Source organism: Peromyscus maniculatus, chromosome 3, assembly GCF_049852395.1.
Source record: "Peromyscus maniculatus bairdii isolate BWxNUB_F1_BW_parent chromosome 3, HU_Pman_BW_mat_3.1, whole genome shotgun sequence".
NCBI classification, from domain to species: Eukaryota; Metazoa; Chordata; class Mammalia; order Rodentia; family Cricetidae; genus Peromyscus; species Peromyscus maniculatus.
This window is the reverse complement of record NC_134854.1, coordinates 107,277,419-107,300,424: the sequence shown is the minus strand read 5'-3', so window position 1 is coordinate 107,300,424 and position 23,006 is coordinate 107,277,419. Positions and strand designations below refer to the sequence as shown.

Here is a 23,006-nt window from a genome sequence, read left to right as displayed (position 1 = left end):
ATCACGCCTACCTCTCTGCAGAGGCTGTGAGCCGCCTTCACCGGTTGACCCCTCCGTTTCTTCTCTTGCAGCTCCGCACTGTGCACACGCGAATCCGGTCGTGAATAAGGCGTGGCCAGCTCTTAATCCCTGCCCCAAATCCATGCAGAGGCCGCGCCCCTTCCGCTCCAGTCACCTTTTAGTACTGCAGTATTAGCTTGAGGGTCGGCCAGAGGGGCTGGGCCCGTGAGGGTGCCCCGCCTACATCTTTGCAGAGGCCGCGCCCCTCTCTGGGCTTCTAAAGCTCCAAGGCAGCTAAAGGCTGGTGAAACCAGGGGGCGGGGTCTGGGCGGAGCCTAGGCGGGGCGTGACGTCGAGGTGGGGGGGGCGGCCGCCCGGGAGGCGGGGCGGCGGGGAGGCGGCGGCCCGCTTGGCCCAGGCCAGCCCGCGGCTGCGGCGGTCCGGTTCGCTGCAGGCAGCGCCGGGAGCCGGCTGCTAACAGCATCCCGCGGCTGCCACCTCTGTCACTCTGTCCCCGGGTCAGACATGGCCCTGGTGCGCGACGCCGAACCGGCGGCCGGGTCCTCCCGCTGGCTGCCCACGCACGTCCAGGTGACTGTGCTACGGGCTAGCGGGTTGAGGGGCAAGAGCTCAGGCGCCGGCAGCACCAGCGACGCGTACACGGTGATCCAGGTGGGCCGCGAGAAGTACAGCACCTCGGTGGTGGAGAAGACGCAAGGCTGCCCGGAATGGTGCGAGGAGTGCTCGTTCGAGCTGCCGCCCGGCGCCCTGGACGGCCTGCTGCGGGCACAGGAGGCAGATGGGGCCCCTGCGCCCTGGGCCTCGGGCCCCAATGCTGCCTGCGAGCTGGTGCTCACCACCATGCACCGCTCGCTCATCGGTGTGGACAAGTTTCTGGGCCGGGCCACCGTGGCTCTGGATGAGGTCTTCCGCGCAGGCCGCGCCCAGCACACGCAGTGAGTCTGGGGCGCTGGGAGGGGGGTGTGCAGAACGGTTGAAGGTCTAACCGGGCGGGGCTGGTGGGACATTGGGACCCCGACCTCGCGCTCAAGGACACACACAAACCGACACATTAGTTGTTACTTCTCATTTGGGGGGCCCTCCGATTGTCTCCCAAACAGCCTGGTGGGCCTGGAAGGCCTGATGGAGTTGGCATAGTGACCAATCGTTAGGAGTACATGGTCAAGGAAAGTTCGGAATGGGATTCTGAGGCTGTGCGAATTCAAGAAGGGAAATTTCAGGGCTTCAGGGCCTGCCTCAAAGAGGTGCCCGGCCTGTAGGGGAGTGGAGAGATTGGCTAACCTTGTAGACGCAGCAAGGTGAGGTTGTTATCTTCTAGGGCAAAATTGAAGGGAGACGCCTCAGCAAAACCTAAGGTTACACAGAACACATGTGTCTTGAATGTACAGGGATGCCCTTTACCATCTGGTCACGCTCCCTGACTCTGTGTCCAGGGTACCAGAACTGAGAGAACTGGGCGACCTCCTTGGCTTAGGAAGGAGACCCCTGGGTCAGCTTGTCCCTGGTGAGGCAGTGGCATGGTTATAACACCTAGCCATTCTCCAGGATATTTTCCCTAGAAAGGACAGGAGGGGTTTTTGTTGGTTAGTTTTGAGACAGGATCTCTCTGTGGAGCCCTGGCTGTCCTGGAATTTGCTGTGTAGACCAGGCTGCCCTTGAACTCAAGCGTACCTCCTGCCTCTGCCTCCCCAATGCTGGGCTCAAAGGTGTGCGCCACCAAAACCTGGCTGTAAGGATAGGGTGTTTTAATCATTTATTTTGGCAGGGTTTGGCCTTCCCAGAGTTGAGATTAAGACCTAAGACTTGGCTGGGCAGTGGTGGTACACATTTTTTTTAATCCCAACACTTGGGAGGCAGAGACAGGCAGATCTTTGTGAGTTTGAGGCCAGCCTGGGCTACACAGAGGAACCCTGTCTTGAAAAACAAAACACAAACAAAAGACCTAAGACTTGGAGTACCTTTTCCTGTTTGGGCCTGTGACCATCTGGAAGTCAGTCTCCAGGGCTGACCACCTCCTGGGGCCTCCAGGAGCAGTTAATTTCTAAGCCTCCTGGTGGGGGAGGGTCTGTAAGGGAATGGGTGCAAGGTGGTATCTATCCTGCGTAGGAGAGCTGCTGAAAAGGCTTGCTGGTTTTGAGTAAATTGAGGAAGGCTTGCTGGAGAGGGGTGAGCCTTGAGCCAGGTACAGAGGAAGAGGGAAGCAGGATTTGGATAGAAAAGGGTCCCACCAGCCGGGCGGTGGTGGCACACGCCTTTAATCCCAGCACTCGGGAGGCAAAGCCAGGCGGATCTCTGTGAGTTCAAGGCCAGCCTGGTCTACAGAGGGAGATCCAGGACAGGCGCAAAGCCGCACAGAGAAACCCTGTCTCGAAAAACCAAAAAAAAAAAAAAAAAAAAAAAAAGAAGAAGAAAGAAAATGAAAAGGGTCCAACCTTCCTTAAATGATCCCCGCCCCCCAAACATGAATAGGGGAGGGCTTTCCCGGCTGGCCTGCTGTGGCTGGGGTGGGATAGGACTGGGCACATTCCAGGGCTCTGGCCTGACTTCATCCCCCTCCCCTGACTTCTCTCCTCTTTCCTCATGACTTGCTGTTTGGCTGCTGGGTGTGGAGTCATGTGCTGCAGCTCAGGCCTTGTTTTGCCTTCTCTTTTCCTCTTTGGTATCCTTCCCCTCCTTCCTGGTCCCGGCAGACCAGGCACTGGGTGTGGGATGGAATGCTCTCCTCTGACCCCTTAACTCCTTCCTTTTCCCATCCCCATCACCCCTTTTCTGTTCGGCCGTTCAGCCAGGGTGGTGGTTACATATGGGCTATGTTTTAGGGGTGGTGGTGGACTAAGGGGACAGATTAAAACAAATCAAAACAAAAAACAGGAACCGCAAGAACAAAACAAGCTACAGGGAGAAGCTTCTTTGATTTTTTTCCCCCCTTTCTTTCCAGTTCATATCCTTGCTTCCCTCTTGGCCTCAAAGAATCTTGCTTAGTGGAGCTGGCTCAGCCTGCAAGTCCAGGTGGGCCTGTTTTCTGCCAAGAACAGTGCTCCCGGGAGACTTGGACGTGCTTTCCCTTGATCTGCATGGGAACCTTAATTTACTTTCAGAAGTCATCTTTTCCACAAGCATCGCCTCACGCCCACCTGGCTGCCTTCCTGCTAACGCATTGACCTGGCTTTTTTATGGAGTTGGAGAGGGCAGGAAGGCGGGCACTTAGGGTGGGCAAAGGAAAAGTCCACGCAGCTGGCCCCTCTGTTCCTCTAGTCCCTGGACCTCACAGCGTGCTCACCGACAGAGAACTAGGGCAGCCACTTCTGCTCCTCGTCCCAAAGGCTCTAATGGCCACTCCTGGAGGCATTTCCTGGCCTGAGCTGCTGAGGCAGTAAGTCTGTGCAAAGCCCACGTGGCGAGGCAGAGAAGATCAGGGGTGACATCTCAGTTTTGGGTACTGGTGGGGAAGTACTGTATTCACAGTAATTCTAGGACGCAAGGGCGGAGGGAGCAAGTGGTGGGTGGGCCCCTGTTACCGAGAGAGTCTGACTTGGGAAGAGCAGGCTGACTTGAGAGGAGGAGGCTGAGAAGTGGCATGGAGCAGATCCCTTTCTCAAGTGTGCTAGGCAGGCAAACTCTTGAGTGTCTCAGTTTACTAGTCTTTAAAATGGAGGTAACTTACACCTTCCCAGGGCTGATGTGGGAGATGACATGAGAATATGGAGGAAGACCTAGTGCAGTTCCCAGGTGTGTGTGTGTGTGTGTGTGTGTGTGTGTGTGTGTGTGTGTGTGTGTGTGTGTGTGAATGTTTGTAGGTCAGTGAACAGAAGAGGTGGAAGGACATGTTGACAGCACCATGAAAGAAGTCCTCTGCCTTAGAAGAACTGCCCAAGAGCTTAGAACTTAGACATCTGACTGTGGGTGCTGATCCTTTACAGCCCTCTGGAGGCCCAAGAGCTGCACCTGGGAAGCATCCTTGGTCCTTAAGCCAGGCTCGGGTCACCCAGTGGCTCTGCAGCTCTCCCTGGCAGCCTTGCTTGGTACTGCCCGTGCCCTGGAAGAAGGTACGCTGGCACAATGTTGGTTCCTTAACCTTTTCACCACGTCCCTGCAAGGGCCATGATGATAGAGATTGGCTCTATAGGTTGGTAAGATGCCATCTGTAAAGGCTTGGTGTAATTCTCAATGGCTGCTTTCACAAGGGCAGGGCTGGGGTTGCTGTAGGACCTTGCTTCCTGTGCTGTGGCTGTAGCTACCCCAGGGACCCCTGCAAGTCACTTCTCTGTGAGGCACTCTCCAGTGTGAGCCGCTTTACTGGAGACTTTCGAAATATCCAAAGAGGAAATCTACCCCCACTCCTCCCATACCAGAGATGGAACTCGGTGGCTAGTGTGTGCTAGGCAAGCACATTATTGCTGAGCTGCATTTCCAGCCCTCAGAGAGGAAGCTCTCAAAACAAAAAAACATGGCACATATGACACTCGATCAGAACGCCTTCCCATCTGGAGTGCCATCTTCCTGCGTGACACCAGTGTTGGTGTGGTAGCTGGGACAGTTCCAAGGTGCTCCCCACTGTTAGCGCTTACCACCGCTGCTCCTACCCAGGAACGCCCAGTGGGTGCCAGGCTTGCTCTTCTGCCTCCTAGGACCTAGATGGGACAGTGGAAGTTAGTTCCTTTTGTTACCTGTGGGGTCAGATAGGGACACTTGGGCTCTACTGGACCCCTGCTGTGGATGTGGCTTATACCACAGGGGGATGACCCCAAATAACTGGAAGAGGAAAAAGAAAGCAGCAAAAATTTTTGAATGAGGTTAGGGAGTCTGTCACAGAGCGTTTTGGATGGGGAGACCTGCTTTTGATCCCCTCGAGTGCTGGTTGGTCTGTACTGGGAGAGGAGGAGGCAGCACCATTCTGTGTGGACCCCCACATTTGCCTCCTCCCTGACCCGGTCCCAGCCGTGAAGCCTGTGGTCCAGAAATAAATCGGGCTGGTCCTCTGGAAAAGCCACGGCTGTGGGTTTGTCAGCTGGGACCAGTTGTCTTCTCTCATCATAGTCTAAAACTGTGACCATGACCAGGCTGCTAACTGCCCCCTGAGAGGCTTTGTCAGTTCCTGCCCGGCCTGTGCACTGTTTTATCTTTTAATTTTTGGAGAGGGCAGGCCCAGGGAAGCTCATGGGTGTGGAAGTCTGAGGGCAGAGGTTCTCTTCCTGGCTGGTCACAACTATTTAAACTCTCGATTCTCCTGCCTCTGCTCCCTGAGAGCTGGGATGACAGGCATGAGCTAGGTGTGACCTGGTTTTCAAGAAGCAGCCAAGGCCCACTCAGGCCCCTGCTTGAACCCCAGGTCTGGAGTGGAGCCTGGGGGCTGCTGGGAAGGGTTGTGGCCACGCTCAGAAGGTGTCATTAGGATGAACAAGCTTCATCTCTCAATTGTGATCCAGTGGCCTACCCCTATTTGGGATTGTTTGAGCAGCATCATGGAGGGTGGGGTGGGGTAGGTGTGACTTCTCTCCCTGGCACAGTGGCTTCCTCTTTCCTTTGAATCTGTCCCTGGCCCTGACTCCTGGGCCAGACCCAGGCAGTCACCAGGGGTCTGCCCACCCCACTAGGCAGATGGGGACAAGGTACAAGCCAGCAGAACCACCATCCTGGTTGACCTTGAGACCTGGTTTTGCTTTAATTTTTCTTTGCGGCAGGGTTTCACTGCATATTTGAGGCTGACCTGGAACTTGCTGTGTAGTCCAGGCTGCAGCTGACCGCTCCTTGTTATTGCAGTCACCCTGGCGCTGTGACGCTTTTTTCTTGCCGCTAAACTGCTGGTCTGGCCTTCTCCAGATGTTTCCCTTGCCCTTCCCACCCTGTTCGGGACAGATGACTAACGCAGTAACAGGGCGGCTGTTGCTCTGTGGAAATCAGCCCCCACGCTGCATTTCCCTGTATAGAGTGTGACCTCAGGCTGGATCCTGGAGGCCCAGTAAGACGGGTCCCTCTGTTCCTTTTGAGCTGGCTTCCCTGTGGAAGAGAGGGGTCTTGATACATGGTGATGAGGCCCCGAATAGGCCCAGTGTCTCCTCAGCCAGCAGGGAGCAGGGCTCCCAGAGAGGAGAGGCTATGGGGAGAGGCTTTAGCAGAGCACCCACCCTTCAGCCTAACTTTCGGTTTACCTCCTATGGAATTCCTCGGAATTCCAGCCTCAGAGGTAGACGAGGCTGGAACATGTGGAGACTGGCTGGGGATAAGGAGAAGAGAGCCCAGGAGCTACTCAGTAGTCAGAAAGTGTGTGGTTCTCCGTGGCTCTGGCAGCCTAAAGAGTTATGGGTGAGCAAGAGCTGGCGTTTGGGTCCTGTGTGCATTGTGGGGTTTCTGTGAGTTGGGCGCATAGCTCATGGGAAGCAGAAGGGGGGGGGTGTCTCTGGGTTCTGTACACCCCTGGAGGGTTGTTTTCTGAGGCATCCCTGGAGCACATGGTAAAGTTCAAGATGAGCCTCTGGGGGAGGGACTCTGGAGGTGGACATGGACATCTTTCCACATTGGAAACACTTTAGTTAAAGCCTGTGTTCTGGGGCCCAGACAGGAATCCTGGATACGTTCTGAGCAGGTGGGTCACTGGGTTTGCTATAGTCAAGGCTAGCCTCCTTGAGATGACATAAAACTGGAGACTAATTGGGCGGCCATCAGAGAGCCTCTTTGCCTCCCAGCCCCAGGACTGAGGGCTCTTTCTGTTCTACTCTGGTCTGTCACTCACTAACTCCCTTCTAGGACTTCCCTTACCTCAGCGCACGCCTGGGAGCTTTCAGCTGCTACCCGCTTCATGGCTGAGTAGTTCTTGGCATACAGAGGTGAAGTGACTTTAGCACAGCACATGACAGAGTTTAGGACTTGACCTGGGCTCCTGACCACATGGGAACATTGGTCCGTCCCTGCCCCTCGCCCGCCCCCTGACCACACCACATGGGAACATTGGTCCGTCCCTGCCCCTCGCCCGCCCCCTGACCACACCACATGGGAACATTGGTCCGTCCCTGCCCCTCGCCCGCCCCCTGACCACACCACATGGGAACATTGGTCCGTCCCTGCCCCTCGCCCGCCCCCTGACCACACCACATGGGAACATTGGTCCATCTCTGCCCTCCCCTGCCCCTGCACACACCACCATGGGAACATTGGTCCACCTCTGTGGGGGGGTACCCCTCCCCCCCTCCTCCCCACCCCCCATCTCCCTTGCACAAGTCCAGGTGCTTGGCAGGGACCTTGCTAAGGCTTCTTCTCACTCTCCAATACAGATCTCCAGATCTTGGGCTTGGCCTTGGAGACTTGCTTCCCCTCCTGGCAGAGCCCCGAATTTATGAGTTAAGCAGTTTATGGTGTCTATGGTTCTAACTGGTCATGTTCATCCCAGGGGATGAGTGTTGCTTGCTACCTAGTGTATCACAAAGGTAGGCTGAGGCCTGGGACTCTCCTCAGACTTGGATGGGTCCATCCGAATCTCCCCAACTCCTCCCAAGGTGTCGCATGCGTGTTTGGCTGCTAGGCCTCCTGTTCTTCCTCTCAGAGACCAGGCATTTGCTGTTTGTTTCCCGCATTTTCAAGTCTGGGAAGCCTTTCCCAAGGTCCCCCGTAACCACTGTGCTTCGGAGGGAGGCAGTGAGACGGGTTCCCCTCAGGAGAGGGGCAGCGGTGTGTCTGAGAGGAGACTTCTCAGGAAGCCTTTACCCACAGAGCCGGCAGACAGCCCCAGAGGAGAGTCAGGAGGTGTTCACAGGGCTGGAGGGGCCAGGCCCGGCCCCCTGGGGATGCAGAAGAGACCTGATGCGGCCTCGTGACCAGAAGGCAGGGAAGGGACCACTCCAGAAGTGGGGAGAGGCAGGGAGGGGAGCTGGGCTGAGTTTGGGTACATCTTGCCCCCCACCCTGAGTCAGCCTGCTCCCCTTCTCAGAGGCAGCCAGTTTTTCCAGCTCTGGGGTAAGCCTCCACACTTATTTCCTGCATTACAAGCAAGCCAAGGGCATAGTTTCCCCTCCCTCCCTGTTTGCCCAAGTGCGACGTTCTCAGATGCAGCTCTGTACCTGTGACCCACCTGCCTCACTTTCCCACACTGCGAGAATTATTATTGGTGTTTATCTCTGCTGAGGTTCAAACAGGAGCTCCAGAGAAGGACAGTCGTCACTTAGCTCTGGCCTCTCTGACTCAAGGTTCCTGGGAAAAGTGAGGTTACCCCCCCAGAAGCCAGGTGGGCTAGATAGAAGTCTTTGCCCTTGTCGCTGGAACTCCATGAAAGGTCGTCTTGTCAACTCCTTCTTTCCTCCTGAATAGTCAACACTGCATGGTCCTGGCTACCTCGTTCCTGGAGGCAAGTGACAGCCTGTAAAAGACCTTCCATAGACAATAAACTCAAAGCTTTTATATGTGGCTGGCCTACTTCTCAGCATGCTTTTCCAGAATTATCTCATTTTACTGCCCGCCGAGGGCAGCAGAGTGATCCCTATTTCCACAAACATGGAAGACTGGGGTCCCAGGACGGGAATGACCTGTCCAGGGTCTCAGGGCTTGTTAGTGGTGGACAGGTGCCTCACCTCAAGCCTGGTGCACTTTCCCTTGTCTGGCTCTGGGCCCTGCTCTCCGAATATCTGCCCTTGTTGCGTGGTGGTTGGACCGGCCTTCTGGCATTTTTATAGCATGGGGCTCCCAGCCCCTTCTGAGGCCAGCTGACACGCAGACCTTTGGAGCGTCAGGCGGTGGGACAAGTATTAGAGGAGATGTTTATACAAAGGAAGTGGGGATGGAGGCTGAACCTGGCTGGGGTGTGCCGGGACAGACATAGGAGTAAGTGGTGAATGCTAGTCTGGGTCCCCTCCAAGGGTTGTGGCTGCCAGGCCTGGCATGATGCCAGAGGAGAGGATAAGATTAGTCTTTGGGCCTGATAAAAGGCTCAGTTGGGTCCTGGGATTGTGTCTGGCTCGTAGTTTAAGTATAGAGACCAAGTCAAAGAGTACATTGTGGGGGTTGGGGGTCAGGGACTGGCCTGAGAGCCCTCCAGTCCTGTCCACTGGTGTGTGACACAGACTGCTTCCACGGGGTTTTGAGAGAAGAGGAGGCAGAAGATGGAGGGAGAAGGCAGAGGAGATTGGGGGGTGGTGGTGTCTCCTGGTTGTCTCCAGACTCCAACTGTGAGTTTTAGCTGGTGCTTTCCTGTTTTTAAATCTATTTTACCATTTCATTTTGCAGAGGCAAATAGCTTTTAAAAATCTACCCAAGGTCACTGGGCAGTGGTGGCACGTGCCTTTAATCCCGACACTAGGGAGGCAGAGGCAGGTAGGCCAGCCAGGGCAACACAGAAAAACCCTGTCTCAAAAAAAAAAAAAAAAAAAAAGATCCACCTAAGGAGCACTGGGGATGTAATATTGTTAGTAGTAGAGCCTTGTCTACTACTACTCACCATGTGTGAGTCCTGGGCTCAGTCCTCCCTACTGTAAAAAAGCTCACACCCAACCCAGCGATGCGCTCAAGGGGCTGGAGATGCAGCTCAGTTGGGAGAGTACTTGCCCAGCATGCCAGAAGTCCTGGGTCCATCCTCAGCACCACATAAGCCGGGTGTGGTCGCACATGTCTGTATTCCCAGTGCTTGAGACATAGAGGCAGGAAGATAAGGGCTTCAAAGTCATTCTCAGTTACAAAGTTCAAGGCCAATTGGCCTATATGAGACCCTGTCTCAAAATAAAAACAAAATTCATTCAGTAAATAAGAGGCAAGAGTAGAATCAGGGCTCTGTCTCTCAGCTACTGGTGTGTGTGTGTGTGTGGCGTCCCACAATGCCCTTAAAGACACCCTCCCCCAGTTTCTTTCTCTGAGTAAGTAAGTTGAGTCCTGCTAGTTCCGTGTCTTTATCTAGTGGATGGTGGAAGGTGCGTTGCTTTGTTTTACTTGCTCTTTTTGTTTCGTTTTGGGACAGTTTCCCAGTGTTACCCAGGCTTGCCTGGAAATCTTGAGCCCAGGTGATTCTCCTGCCTCAGCCTCCAGAACAGCTGGGAGCAGGCCTACACTCAGCTGGATGTTGCGTTTTCGCTTCTCTGTCAGTCATGCTCTGAGAAATGTCAGCCCAAGGTTATTGGCTTATTTGTTCCTGAGGTAAGGCAGAATATTCTGGGGTCTGGAGCGTGTGGTAGAAGTGGCCGTTTTATGGTTGCCTGGGAGAAAATCAAGGCGCCCACCTATGGCCTGCTTCTTTCCAACTTGGCCTTGTCTCCTACCATCCACCAATAATGCCATCCAATTGTGAACATATTAGTGGTTTGGCCCATGGATGAAGACAGAGCTCCGATCCAGTCACCCACAGTGAGGAACAAGCCTGCAGCACATTAGCTTTTTGGGGAACACTCCATATCCAAATGCATACAGGAGGCATCCTGGGGTGTGGAATAGAAAAGGTGAATGAATATTGATTTCTACTGCCAATTTCTGGGAGAATCCAGCACAGGTTGGTGCTGCCAAGGCACCAAAAACGTCCCCTGAGGAAGCCCCTGTCCCTCCTGCCTCCCCATTGCCCCTGGGTCAGGATTTCCTGTTTGAGACAAGGTCTCTGTGGAGCTCATGCTGGCCTTGAACTTGCCATGTTGCCAAGAATGATTTTGAACTCCTAGTCCTGCAGCCTCCACCTCACAAATGCTGGGATTACAGGCCGGCACTGCTGTGCTCCGCTTCCCAGAATTGTTTCCTAGAGTCTCCATTTTATCTACCACTGTGTCCCGATGCCCCTGGGAGCAGGTACCTGTGTGTGTGCTCCAGTGTGTGTGGAGGTCAGGGAACAACTGGGGTCGCCTCTCCTGTCCACTGGGGGCCCCAGGGGTTGAACGCAGGTCTCCAGGCTTGTGTTACAATGGTTTTACCTGTTGACCCACCTCCCTGGCCCCAGGGCTTTCTCTCTCTTTCTTTCTTTCTTTCTTTCTTTCTTTCTTTCTTTCTTTCTTTCTTTCTTTCTTTCTTTCTTTCTTTCTTTCTTTCTTTCTTTCTTTCCTTTCTTTCTTCCTTCCTTCCCTCCCTCCCTCCCTCCCTCCCTCCCTCCCTCCCTCCCTCCCTCCCTCCCTCCCTCCCTCCCTCCCTCCCTTCTTTCTTTCTTTCTTTCTTTCTTTCTTTCTTTCTTTCTTTCTTTCTTTCTTTTTTCCCAAAATTTACTTACGTAGGTGTGTATGGGTGTATAAATGCCATGGTACATGTGGAGGTCAGACACAGCTTTCTGGAATGGGTTCTCTCCTTCTACCATGGAGGTCCCTTGGATCAAACTCAGGTCATCAGGCTTGGTGGCAAGTGCTTTTTTTGATGTGTACTTTCCATCTCTGTGGCCCAGGATTGTGTTTTTTGTTTTTGTTTTTGTTTTTTTTTTTAAGATTTATTTATTTATTTATTTATTTATTTATTTATTTATTTATTATGTATACAGTGTTCTGCCTGCATGTGTCCCTGCAGGCCAGAAGAGGGCACCAGATCTCATTACAGGTGGTTGTGAGCCACCATGTGGTTGTTGGGAATTGAACTCAGGACCTCTGGAAGAGCAGTCTTATTTACGTGCTCTCAACCACTGAGCCATCTCTCCAGCCCCGGGATTGTGTTTTTAAACTTCTGTTTTAGACAGTTAGCTGCTGATACTTTAAAGAAATAAACAAAGGTGTCTGATTATTAATTTATGACAGACATGGCTGTTAAAATCTAAGGTGTTGGGGATCAGCCTGCCTTGGGACCTGCCACGGTTGTGCTGGCCCCGCGCTCTGCTCCCTGTCTTCTCTCTGTGCTGCCCTTCGTGAGACGCTCTTTCTTCCTCCATCACTGTCCACAGTTCTGTCCTCAGTCGTACCCTAGAATGCATCTCAGGGTCCACAGTAAAGCCACAGGTCTCCAGACAGGCATGGTGGCTTAAACCTGTGATCTCAGCACTTAGAGAGGCTGAGAGAGGAAGATTGCCGAGTTCCAGGCCAGCCTAGGCTCCAGGTGAGACGCTCTTTCAAAAACCAAGTAACGGGCCGGGCGGTGGTGGCGCACGCCTTTAATCCCAGCACTCGGGAGGCAGAGCCAGGCGGATCTCTGTGAGTTCAAGGCCAGCCTGGGCTACCAAGTGAGTTCCAGGAAAGGCGCAAAGCTACACAGAGAAACCCTGTCTCGAAAAACCAAAAAAAAAAAAAAAAAAAAAAAACCAAGTAACGGGCTGGAGGGCTGGCTCAGTGATTAGGAGTGCATATTGCTCTTGCAGAGGACCAGAGTTCAGTCCCAGCACCTGCATCAGGTGGCTCACAACCACCTGTAATTCCCCTCCAGGGGGTCTGATACCCTTTTCTGGTGTGCATGGACACTTGAATTCATGTGCACAAACTCATACACAGCTGCATACACGTAAATAATAAAATATCTTTCAAAAAAAGTAAAAAGAGCCAGGTGGTGGCGGCGGCAGCACACACCTTTAATCCCAGCAAAGCCAGGCAGATCTCTGTGAGTTCCAGGCCAGCCTGGTCTACAGAGTGAGGTCCAGGTCAGGCACCAGAACTACACAGAGAAACCCTGTCTCGAAACAAATAAAAAGTAAAAACAAGAAAAGAAAGTCCTAGTTCCTTTGTGTGCTGGAGGCTGTCTCCTCTCTTCCCCCATCTGCCCCCAGTCTACCCCAGTCTGCCTCCATCTACCCCAGTCTGCCCTTTGCAGCCCAGTGCCTGTACTCTCTGTTCTTTTTATCTGGAATGTCTTCTGCCTTTCCCCTCCCCTCTCCTCCCCTCTCCTCCCCGCCCTTCAAGCCCACTGTAACTAGCTGATCCTAGGCCCCTCCCAAGTCCCCTGGCCACCCTTTCACTCTGCTTTCCTGTGATGACTGCCGTCTTCCTTGGTTTATTTGCCTCTCGCTTCCCCACCAGGGTGTGAGTTCCACAGGACACTCTGTTCTTGTCCCTGGAATATTTGAGTGCAGGCCTGGCTCAGCAGCCAGGCTGGGTAGAGTGTTGCTGGCAGGACCCCTGTGCCTCTGGGAGGGATGGTGCTGGCCTGTGTTTCTGTGTGCCAACCTGGGGTGAACAGACGTCTGTTTGCATCATCCCCAGTCACACAACGGGGAGCTTCCTAAGAGTTGGGCGGGGCAGCGGTGGAGAGTCCACGGCTGAGTCCGAGCTCCCCTGAGTTCATGCAGGAAGCCCACACCCACCCAGGGAGGACTCATGTCTAGAAGTCTAGAGTCTGGGGATGGAGAATTATAATGAATGGCATCATGGGAATCTACTTCCAAGGCCCCAGGAGGTCCAGTTCCTCAACCAGATGAAGTACGGAACACAGAGAGAACTAGAAATGTTGGGAGAGGAGACAGACAACCAACAGCCATGAAGAGACTTTTAGCTTGGGGGGCATTGTCGCGGAGGTACTATGAGAGGAAGGCACCTCCTGTGTTTTCACACAGTACCTGAAACTAAAGATATCTCAGAATATTCTGGAACATTTAGACGGTCCTGACTCATTCACATTCCTTTTTGTCCCTTAGACCCTTTGAGAGGTTAGAGGCTAGCCTTTTCTCTTGTTTTATGCCTGGCCCCAACTCCTAAAGATGCCCTCCAACTCCTGAGCCTCGAGCTCACCCGTGAACACCTCAGTCCCACGCACTCACCGGTCCAGCAGATGTCTACCCAAGTACAGCGGGGCAAGCCAGTGCCGTTGGGCTTACTTATGGGAGCATGCTGTGAGCACATTGACAGATTATATACAGGGGTGTGGGTGACCCCAGAATAGCTGCATTCCCTCAAAGCCCCATCCCAGCATGACCTCTCCAAAGCTGCCCAGATGGAGTCTCCCCTTTGGTCAACCTACTACTTAGATATTCTAGCGCCTTCTAAGGCCAGGAGCAGCTGGACAACATTCTATGCAGCTAGGGTGTGGGAGATAGGATGGAGGGAGTGTCTGGAATGTATTCCAAGTCCTTTTTGTTTTGTTTTTGAGACAGAGTTTCTGTGTTATATAGCTCTGGCTGTCATGGAACTGGCTATGTAGACCAAGCTGGCCTTGAACTCAGAGATCCACCTGTCTCTGCCTCTTAAGTGCTGGGATCAAAGGCATGCCCAGCAAAACTAGTGCTATTTATTTATTTATTGTTGTTTTGAGATAGGGTTTCTCTGTATTTTCCTGGCTGTCCAGGACTTGATCTGTAGACCAGGCTGGCCTTGAAAGAGAATCGCCTACCTCTGCCTTTCAAGTGCTGGCTGGGATGGAAGGTGTGCACCACCACAGCCTGGCTGAAGCTAGTGCTTTTAACTGCTCACCAGGACTAGGAAGCCCGAATGTGTGATATTGGTCACATGATCAGTAGCTTCCACTCCCTAGGAGGCAGGTTCTCTGCCGGGTTCCTCTCTCCCTCCCTCAGTTGCAACCTTCATTGGCACTCAGAGCATTTGAAGACCAAGCTGATCTTTATGGCCTTTGGCAGACTCCTTGCTGATTGCCAGGCCCTGTGTGCCCCTGGATGGTACATGCCTTCTGCTGGAACCTCTCAGCCTAAAGGTTGAGATGCTGGATAGGGAGGCCTGGCCCTCTGCTGAGCTCCCTTCCTGGGCATTCTCAGTACTGGGCCTCGGAAACCCAGGGGCCTCTTTTCTTCTCAGAGTCTGGTCTCTGAATGGACAGTTTACAAACCTGCACACCTAGGATGTTGAAGACAGTAGTCAGCATAGGAAAAGACATAGGCTTTAGTCCTGTGTTGAATCCAGTGATCTGGTTCTGCTCTCATTGTTACATAGGTCAGAGCAGTGGTGAGTGTGCTTTTAACAGCTGTCCGTCAATATGAAACAACCTTTTTTGCGTGTATGTGTGACCAACTTCTGTGTATTGCCACTATGATATTATTGTCACACACATACAAAAACCTATTTTGGGGTGTTGCTTCAGCTAGAGGGGCTAGAGAGATGGCCCAGCGATTAAGATAGTGTACTTCACCCCCACCCCCCACCATGTTTTCATGACTCAGGAGCTGCTTCCCATCCTGACCGCACAGGGCTGTGAGGGTCTGGGGCATTTCAGTGTGCTGTGTGTTTGGTAGAGAAGCGGCGATGAGCTCAGTGGCTTTTCAGGGCCAAGTGGTGGGCTAGAGGTCAGCACCCAGCCTCTTTCTTTCCTGACCTGGGTACTTCCTGGGCCTGTCTGGGCATCTTCTCCCAGTGGGTGGGGGTGAAGAACCAGGCCCCCTCACAGAGGTCACATGATCCCAGGACCTAGCCCTGAGAGGTCACTGAGCAATAGTTCTGTCCCGACCATGGCCCCTCTAAACCTTGCTGAAGGTGGGGCTATCATTCAGTTGATGGGGCCTGCAGAGCATGCATGAGGCCCTGGGTTCTATCTCAAGCACTGCAAAAAGCCAAGAGTAATCCACACATGGGGAGGTAGAGGCAAGAGGATCAGAAGTTCAAGGTCACCCTCAACTGCTTATCAAATTGGAGGGCAGCCTGGGCTACATGATTCCTTGTCTCAGAACAAAACAGAAACAAACTTATGGAGAACAGCCTTCTTTCTACACAGAGCTATGGAGGCCAAGCCTAGGCTTTAGGGAAGCTTTCCAAGAACCCTGTCTGTCAGCTGAGCCTCCTCCCCAAGCTCATCTCCTTGACAAAGTCCAGTGGTCACATGTAGACCTGGGACTCAGCTCTCAAGACTCTTCCCCGTGACCCCAGGGGCAGAGAGCAGCAGGTGTGTAGCAAGTTCCCCGCGAGGTTAACTCTGGTCATGGTCTGGAACACTTGTCTGCATCCTCTCACACAAACGTGGCTCCAGGTAGCAACAGCCTGATCACCCTGTGAACCGGGCAGAAAGGGAGCCTTTTGAAAATATCTGGGGCTTTCAGAGTCTTCTAATTTTGGCATATGTGTATCATGTGTGTGCATGAGAGTGCATGCCTTGGCACATGAGTGGAGGTCAGAGGACACTTTCAGGTGTCAATCCTTACCTTCCATCTCGATTGAGTCAAGGTCTCTTTGCTGTTAGCCACCGAGTCAGCCAGGCTAAATGGCCCAAGAGCTTCTGAAGAATCTCACTGTTTGCTCCCGTCTCCTCCTAGGAGCACTGGGCTATGGGTGTGTGCTGGCATGCCCAGCTTCATATGGGTTGTGGGGATTTGAGTTCATGTCCTTTCACTTGCATGGCAAGGGCTTTACTGACTGAGCGAGCCCAAGACTTAGACCAAAGCCAGGGGCTCTTCTGTGGTGTGAAAGGAACTAACCTCTCTGTTCTACTTCTACCGATAACTTGTGTTAACTTGAAGTGCATTATATATGCATAGCATTTTGGGGTGCAGGTATGTGGGTAATGACAAGCTGCAGGGACTGAGGAACCTGTGCTTTGAGGACCAGGTATGTGTTGGGGGATCATAGGTCAAGTGGGGTCACTGTTCTTGTGGCATTTCAGAAGCAGTTTTGGGGAAAAGAGGCCACATTCATCTTAGCACGCTTAGTTTATAGGAAGTGCTTTGTGAGGCTGGTCCCTACTCCAGGTGTGCTACCTCTCGGCAGGTTGCCTCCTTCTGGAGAGGGATGGACACATCTGGGGTCAGTCATCTCACAAGAAGTATGTCTTGGCTAGGCCAGGTGGCACAGGCCTACTGAGAAAGATGGATCAGAGTTCAAGGACAGTCTGGGTTAGAAGGCAAGTTCAAGGTCAGCTGGTTCAACTTAGTGAAACCTTATTTCAAAAATAATTAGGGGGCTGGAGAGATGGCTCAGTGGTTAAGAGCACTGGCTGCTCTGCCAGAGGACCTGGGTTTACTTCCCAACACCTACAGGGTGGCTCACAACCATCTGTAACTCTAGTTGCAGAATCTGACACACTCCTGGCCTCTAAAGGCACCAGGTGCACACCTAGTGCACAGACATATGTGCAAGTAAAACACACACACACACACACACACACACACACACACACACACACACACACACTCTAAGCAAATAAAGGCCGAGGTTTAGTATAGCTCAGTGGTAACACCCTTGCTTAGGATGCACGAGGGCCTGCATCCAAGCAGCAGTACCCCAAACAAAAAGCAGCGTGTCCTATTGGCAGTGGTGGGCACAGCTCTATCCCCAGCCTTAGGCAGGCTGAGGCAGGAGGACCGAGAATTTGAGGCCAGTCTGGGTAATACCACTGGACTCTTGTCTAAAAAAACGAACAAGAAACTGGAGAACGAGACAGAAAAGCATGGCCTGACTTGGCTGGGCCCAGGGCAACAAAGGGTTCTTCTGGTTCCACCTGAGTGTCTGGGAATGAACACGTGGAGGGAAATTTGGTCTCTGACTTGGCAAACTGATGGAAACAAGTCACGGACCATCCATCTTGTTCCCACCAGGGCTGAGTGTAGTCATCTGAAGGGCCCCCACCAATACGTCTGTCATGTGTCTGCTTCCAGCCTGGACTTCATAGTTTATACTAGGGGGAGTCTGGAGTTGCTGGCACCACTGTCAGGCTTGGTTAAGGCTTTGGTCAAATCCTGATGGATTTTGGCCGAATCTCAACCCTGAATGGGAAAAAGGGGCCAGGCATCAATCGGCATGGGCCTTGAGGTTCTCAGGGCTGTGACATCCCCACTTAGGCAGGCCTGGGAGGGCAGGGAGGGGCAGGGAGAGTACTTGAGACCTTCAAAGTCAGGCCCCATCTTCCCTGTCCAGTCCTGGAGATGGAGGTGACCATTTGTTAGGAGAGGATGCCTGGCAAGGCCTAGCTGTTTGGGCCACCTTTGCATGGATGGAGCCATGGGAGCCTCAGTCTGTAGGGAGTCGCTGCTCACAGCCTTGTTGCTCTTGGTTCTGTGGTGTGTGTCCGACTGTGTCTGCCCAGCAGGCAGTGTCTGTGGCTGCCTTCGCCCTAGGCACCCAGTAGCTTGGTGCCTGGCAGATCTGGGTTGGGTGTATTTGAGAGGACTTGTCTAGGTCAAGAATGAGGAAGCAGGAATTTCGGCCATCTCAGCAAGCTTAGGGTCACCTCTCTGCAGGAAGGCTAAGCTCTGGCCAAGTCCCCAGGGTGCTGCTCAAGGTGCCTGAACTGGTGGCCAGAGAGGTGTCAAGTGAGTGAGCTTGTTGGTTGAGGGACAGGAGTGATGATTTTCTGGGTCCCGAGGCATTTTCAGCTCCAGACTTCTGGACAAGAGAGTCCGAGAAATGCTCAGTGTCTTAACCACGCTCTTTCTCCTTTGCTGTGATAAAGTACCCTCACAAAAGCAACGTCAGGGACAAAGGATGTTTTAGGTCCAGTCCATCGTGGCAGTGAGGTCATCCTGGCAGGAATGTGAGGCAGTTGGTCACATTGTATCTGCAGCAGGAAGGAAGCAGAGAGCAGCAGATGGAATGCTTAGCTCAGGGATGCTCCTCAGTGAAGGTGTGTCATGCGACATCAGTGAATTAATCCCTCTTAGATGTGCTTGCTTACTAGGTAACTTTCCATCATTCAGACCAACAGTTAGTGTTATTAACCATCACCTCGGGCAAAGCCGTTCTTCCCTCCTGGCCTCCCCGAGAGAGACTTGAATTTCCTGGGAGAAGTATCAGATGGGGTGATGGCCTCACAGGGGAGAAGGTCAAGCCTCAGCCTGGGCTGCTGAGACCCCTGCCTTTATCTGGGGAAGTCCCGAGAGCCACCCCTTTTGGTGGCCACAGAAGCTGAGCGGAAGACAGAGCTCAAGCCTCGTATTTCTCCCTCCTATTACAGCCGTGATAGATGCTCCTTATAAAAGATTCAGGCCGTACAAAAATAGCCATGGAGGATGAGGCGGTTGGTTCCCTGCAGCCTCTCACCCCTGCATGCTCTTGTGCTGCACGTGACCTTCAGGCCAAGCATGGAGAATGTCCATGGTCTGTAGTAGATTATTTTAAGGGGTGTTACTTTTGTTTAACTCTGTGAAGCTGTGTTGCTGTGCCTGTCTAAAACACCTGATGGTCTAATAAAGATCTGGATGGTTAATAGCAAGGCAGGAGAAGGGATAGGTGGGGCTGGCAGGCAGAGAGAATATATAGAAGGAGAAACCTGGGAGGAAAGGTGGAGGAACCAAAGAGGAGGACTCCAGGGGCCAGCCATCCAGCTACACAGCAAGCCACGGAGTAAGAGTAAGATTTACAGAAGTAAGAGAATGGAAAAGCCCAGAGGCAAAAAGTAGATGGGTTAATTTAAGTTGAGGAAAGCTGGCTAGAAACTAAGGTGAGCTAAAGCTGGGCATTCATAGTTAAGAAAAATAAATAAATAAATAAATAAATAAATAAATAAATAAATAGCCCAGAGGCAAAAGGTAGATGGGATCATTTAAGTTAAAAAAAGCTGGCTAGAAACTAAGCCAAGCTAAGGCCAGGCATTGGTAAGTAGGAGTAAGAAGACTCATATGTGACTTATTCAGGAGCTGGGTGGTGGGCCCCCAAAGAGCAAAAAAGAGAAAAAAACCAAACAATCGAACAACAGCAGTGGTCCATCCAGTGTTTCAGCGGCTGCTTGGGTTGGAGTCAGAGTCCATAACTTCTCTTTTCTTCTGTCTCTCAGCCCTTCTTGCTCCACGTGAGGCCCTGTCTGGATCTGGGGACAGTGACTAGGGCCTTGGTCTTTAAAGACCTAAGAGAAGCCAGACGTCATGGCACATCCTTAGTCTCAGTACTCAGAGGGCTGAGGCCGGAGAATCCTAATTTAGCCGGGCTAGGCTCTATAACAAGACCCTGTCTCAAAAGGAAATAACCCCCACCCCCCTGGGTAGCTCACTGCTACCAAGCCTTATGGTGAGTTATTTCTGTATATTTGGATGAGAAACTTTACCACCCATACACACATTGAGACAGGCTCTCACTGTGGAACTCAGGCTGGCCTTGAGCTGGTCATCCTCCTGCCTCAGCCTACCAAGAACTGGGATTATAGTTGTGCACCTACCATGCCTAGCTACACAGAGGATTTTTTTTTTCTGAGACAGGGTTTCTCTGTGTAACAGCCTTGGCTGTTCTGGAACTTACATATCTACCTGCCTCTGCCTCCTAAGTGCTGGGATTAAAGGTGTACGCCACCATGCCCAGCTAAAAACACTTTTAATAAGCTAAAAAATTAGAAAAAATAAAATATTTAAAAATATTAACTAAGAAGGGAATGATTGTGCATGCTTGGAACAGTGCTTGGAAGGCTGAGACAGGAGGATGGGTCTGAGTTCAAGGCCAGCATGAACTACATAAAAAACACTCTTCTCAAAAAATAAGTTGTATCACCTGACATTAATGACATTAATCCCAGCACTTGGGAGGCAGGGGCAGGTGGTTCTCTGAGTTTGAGGCCAGCCTGGTTTTACAGAGTGAGTTCCAGGACAGCCAAGACTACACAGAGAAACCCCGACTCAAAGATCCAATGATGATGATAATAATAATAATAATAATAATAATAATAATAATAATAATTTGTATTACTTTAAAAAGAAACAAAGAAACTGAGCTTAACAGTGCACACCTATAATCTTAGCACTCAGGAGGCAGAGACGGGGATTACTGCAAGTTCAAGGCCAGCCTATTGTGAGTTCCCAGTCAACAAAGGCTACAGAATAGAAATCTGCCTCAGAAAATAAGAGAAAGAGAGGGAAAGGCAAAGAGAGGGAGGGAGAGAGAGAGAGGGAGAGCAAGAGGGAGAGCGAGAACACAGGAAGAAACCATGAAAGGAACAACACACGAGTTTCCTTCAACTGAAAGGCCCCAAAGTAGGCAGCCCAGTGAACAAAGCCAGCACCACACCCGAAGATATTGCTATGAGACTTCCAAACAAGAAGCACATAAAGAAAAGCCTAAAGGCTTCCAAAGGGGAAGCTGGCTCACGATTCCGGAATGAGAGCAGGATCCTGTCCTCATTGTCAACACCACACACAGGACAATGAATATCGAGACCAGCCACTCAAGGGTGATGGCATGAGAAAGATAGGTCAAGGTGGTTAGCATCGCCGCCAGCAGGCTCAGAGCCCCTTGTCCACACAGTGGGCATACGAATATGCCTCACAACACTGGCAACTTGGGGTTCCTGGTAGGCAGAGGAAGTTAGAAGTGGGGTGTGTCCTTATATAAAAATCCTTTGTGCAAAGGCTGGGCATGGTGGTGCACACCTTTAATCCCAGCATTCTGGGAGGCAGAGGCAGGTGGAGTTCTGCAGGCCAGCCTGGTCTACAGAGTGAGTTCCAGGACAGCCAGGGCTACAAAGAGAAACTCAGTCTTGGAAAAAAAATTGTTTTTAAGATATATTTATTTTATTATCTTATGTATACAAGTGTTTTGTCTGCCTTGTGTGTATGTACACCATGTGTGCCTGGTGCCCTCATAAGTCAGAAGAAGGCATTGGATTTCCTGGGACTGGGGTTAAGAGATGACTGCGAGCAGACGTGGATGCTAGGAATTGAACCCAGGTCCTCTGCAAGTGCAACAAGTGCTCTTAACCACTGAGCCAACTCTCCAGCCCCGTAATTTATTTTTATGTGTATGAACTCTACATGCGTGCAGTGCCTGCAGAGGCCAGAAGGGGAAGGCGGATCTCCTAGGACTGGAGTTACAGATGTTTGTGAGCTGTTGTTTGGGTGCTGGGGATTCAACCAGTGCTCTGAACCACTAAGCCATCCGTGAGTGTGTGTGTGTGTGTGTGTGTGTGTGTGTGTGTGTGTGTGTGTGTGTGTACTGTGAGCATACTATATTTGTACATGTGCAGAGACAAGATGAAGACATCAGGTGTCCTGTTTATCACTCTCTGCCATTATTCCTTTGAGCCAGGGTCTCTCACTGAACCTGGAGCTAGGCTGATGGCCAACAAGCCCCAGGCTTCCCCCTTCCCTGCCTCTGACAGTGCTGGCACACAGTGCACATCTGTCTTTTTACATGGGTCCCGGGATCTCAAACCCAGGTCCTCATGCTTGTCCAACAAGCACCCTTCCACAATGAGCCATCTTTCCAGCCTCTTGGGCATTTAAAATTAAAAATCCCACCAGAGGGCCAATGAGGCGGCTCGGCCGGTAAAGGCAGTTACTGCCAGGCCTGACCACTCGAGTTTAATCCCCAGGCCCCACACCACAGGACAAGACTAAAGTTCTTCTCTGACCTCACATTTGCACTGTGGGACGTAAACACACCCACTCTCTCCCTCCATCTCCCCCCAGCACACACTCACTAAATTAAAATGTAACTTTTTTTAAAGACCTAAAACCATCTGAAACACCAATAATAGAAAAATTGTTTTTCAAATGTACAGCACGTGATGGGTTATTGTGTAGTGACTACACGTGTTTCTTCTTCTTTCTTTTTAATCGGATGTTTCACAAATGGGCACGTTCTCCTGCAGGAGTCACGATAATCTCTGTGAAGTTGCAGTTTTAGTGCATGTGCTGCTCACCTGAGCACCTGCCACCAGCCCCATAGCGTAAGTCTTAAAAGAGGAAAAAACGAGAGGGGCTGGGGAAGTGGCTCAGTGTTTAAGAGCACTGGCTGCTCTTGCAGAGGACACAGGTTTAGTTCCCAGCATCCACATGGCAGCTCACAACTGCCTAACTCCAGGTCCAGGAGACCTGGTGCCCTCTTCTGGTCTTGAAGGCACCTGCACACACTTGTGGTTCACAGACATACAAGCAGGCAAAACACGTATGCATATAGAATAAAATGTTTAAGATGTTAATTTAAAAAAGAAATTTATTGCCGGGCGGTGGTGGCGCACGCCTTTAATCCCAGCACTCTGGAGGCAGAGGTGGGCGGATCTCTGTGAGTTCGAGGCCAGCCTGGACTACCAAGTGAGTCCCAGGAAAGGCGCAAAGCTACACAGAGAAACCCTGTCTTCAAACCCCCCCCCCCCAAAAAAAAGAAAAGAAATTTATTTAAAAAAAATTTTAAATACATATACATTTTCCATTTATTAAAAATGAAAGCAAATTTGCACACTAATGACATGAAGATGTTTATTTTTCCATAAAGAACTAAATCTCAGTGGGGCACAGCATACGCACCTGTCATCCCAACACTCGGGAGGCAGAGGCAGGA

At 51.8% G+C, this 23,006-nt stretch overlaps 1 protein-coding gene across 3 annotated transcripts in view; it reads left to right on the top strand.

The window, feature by feature from the left end:
* The first annotated feature begins 367 nt into the window (after nt 1–367).
* The window catches only part of Rab11fip5 (RAB11 family interacting protein 5), a 40,924-nt gene continuing 18,285 nt past the window's right edge, over nt 368–23,006 (top strand). The window contains exon 1 of one of the 3 annotated variants that reach the window (XM_006991548.4): nt 368–956. In XM_006991548.4, the coding sequence (XP_006991610.1) occupies nt 526–956 (431 nt within the window). In that variant the 5' untranslated portion in view covers nt 368–525. The remainder of the gene's footprint in view (nt 957–23,006) is intronic. The other 2 variants (XM_016009812.3, XM_006991547.4) reach the window with 2 other exon arrangements.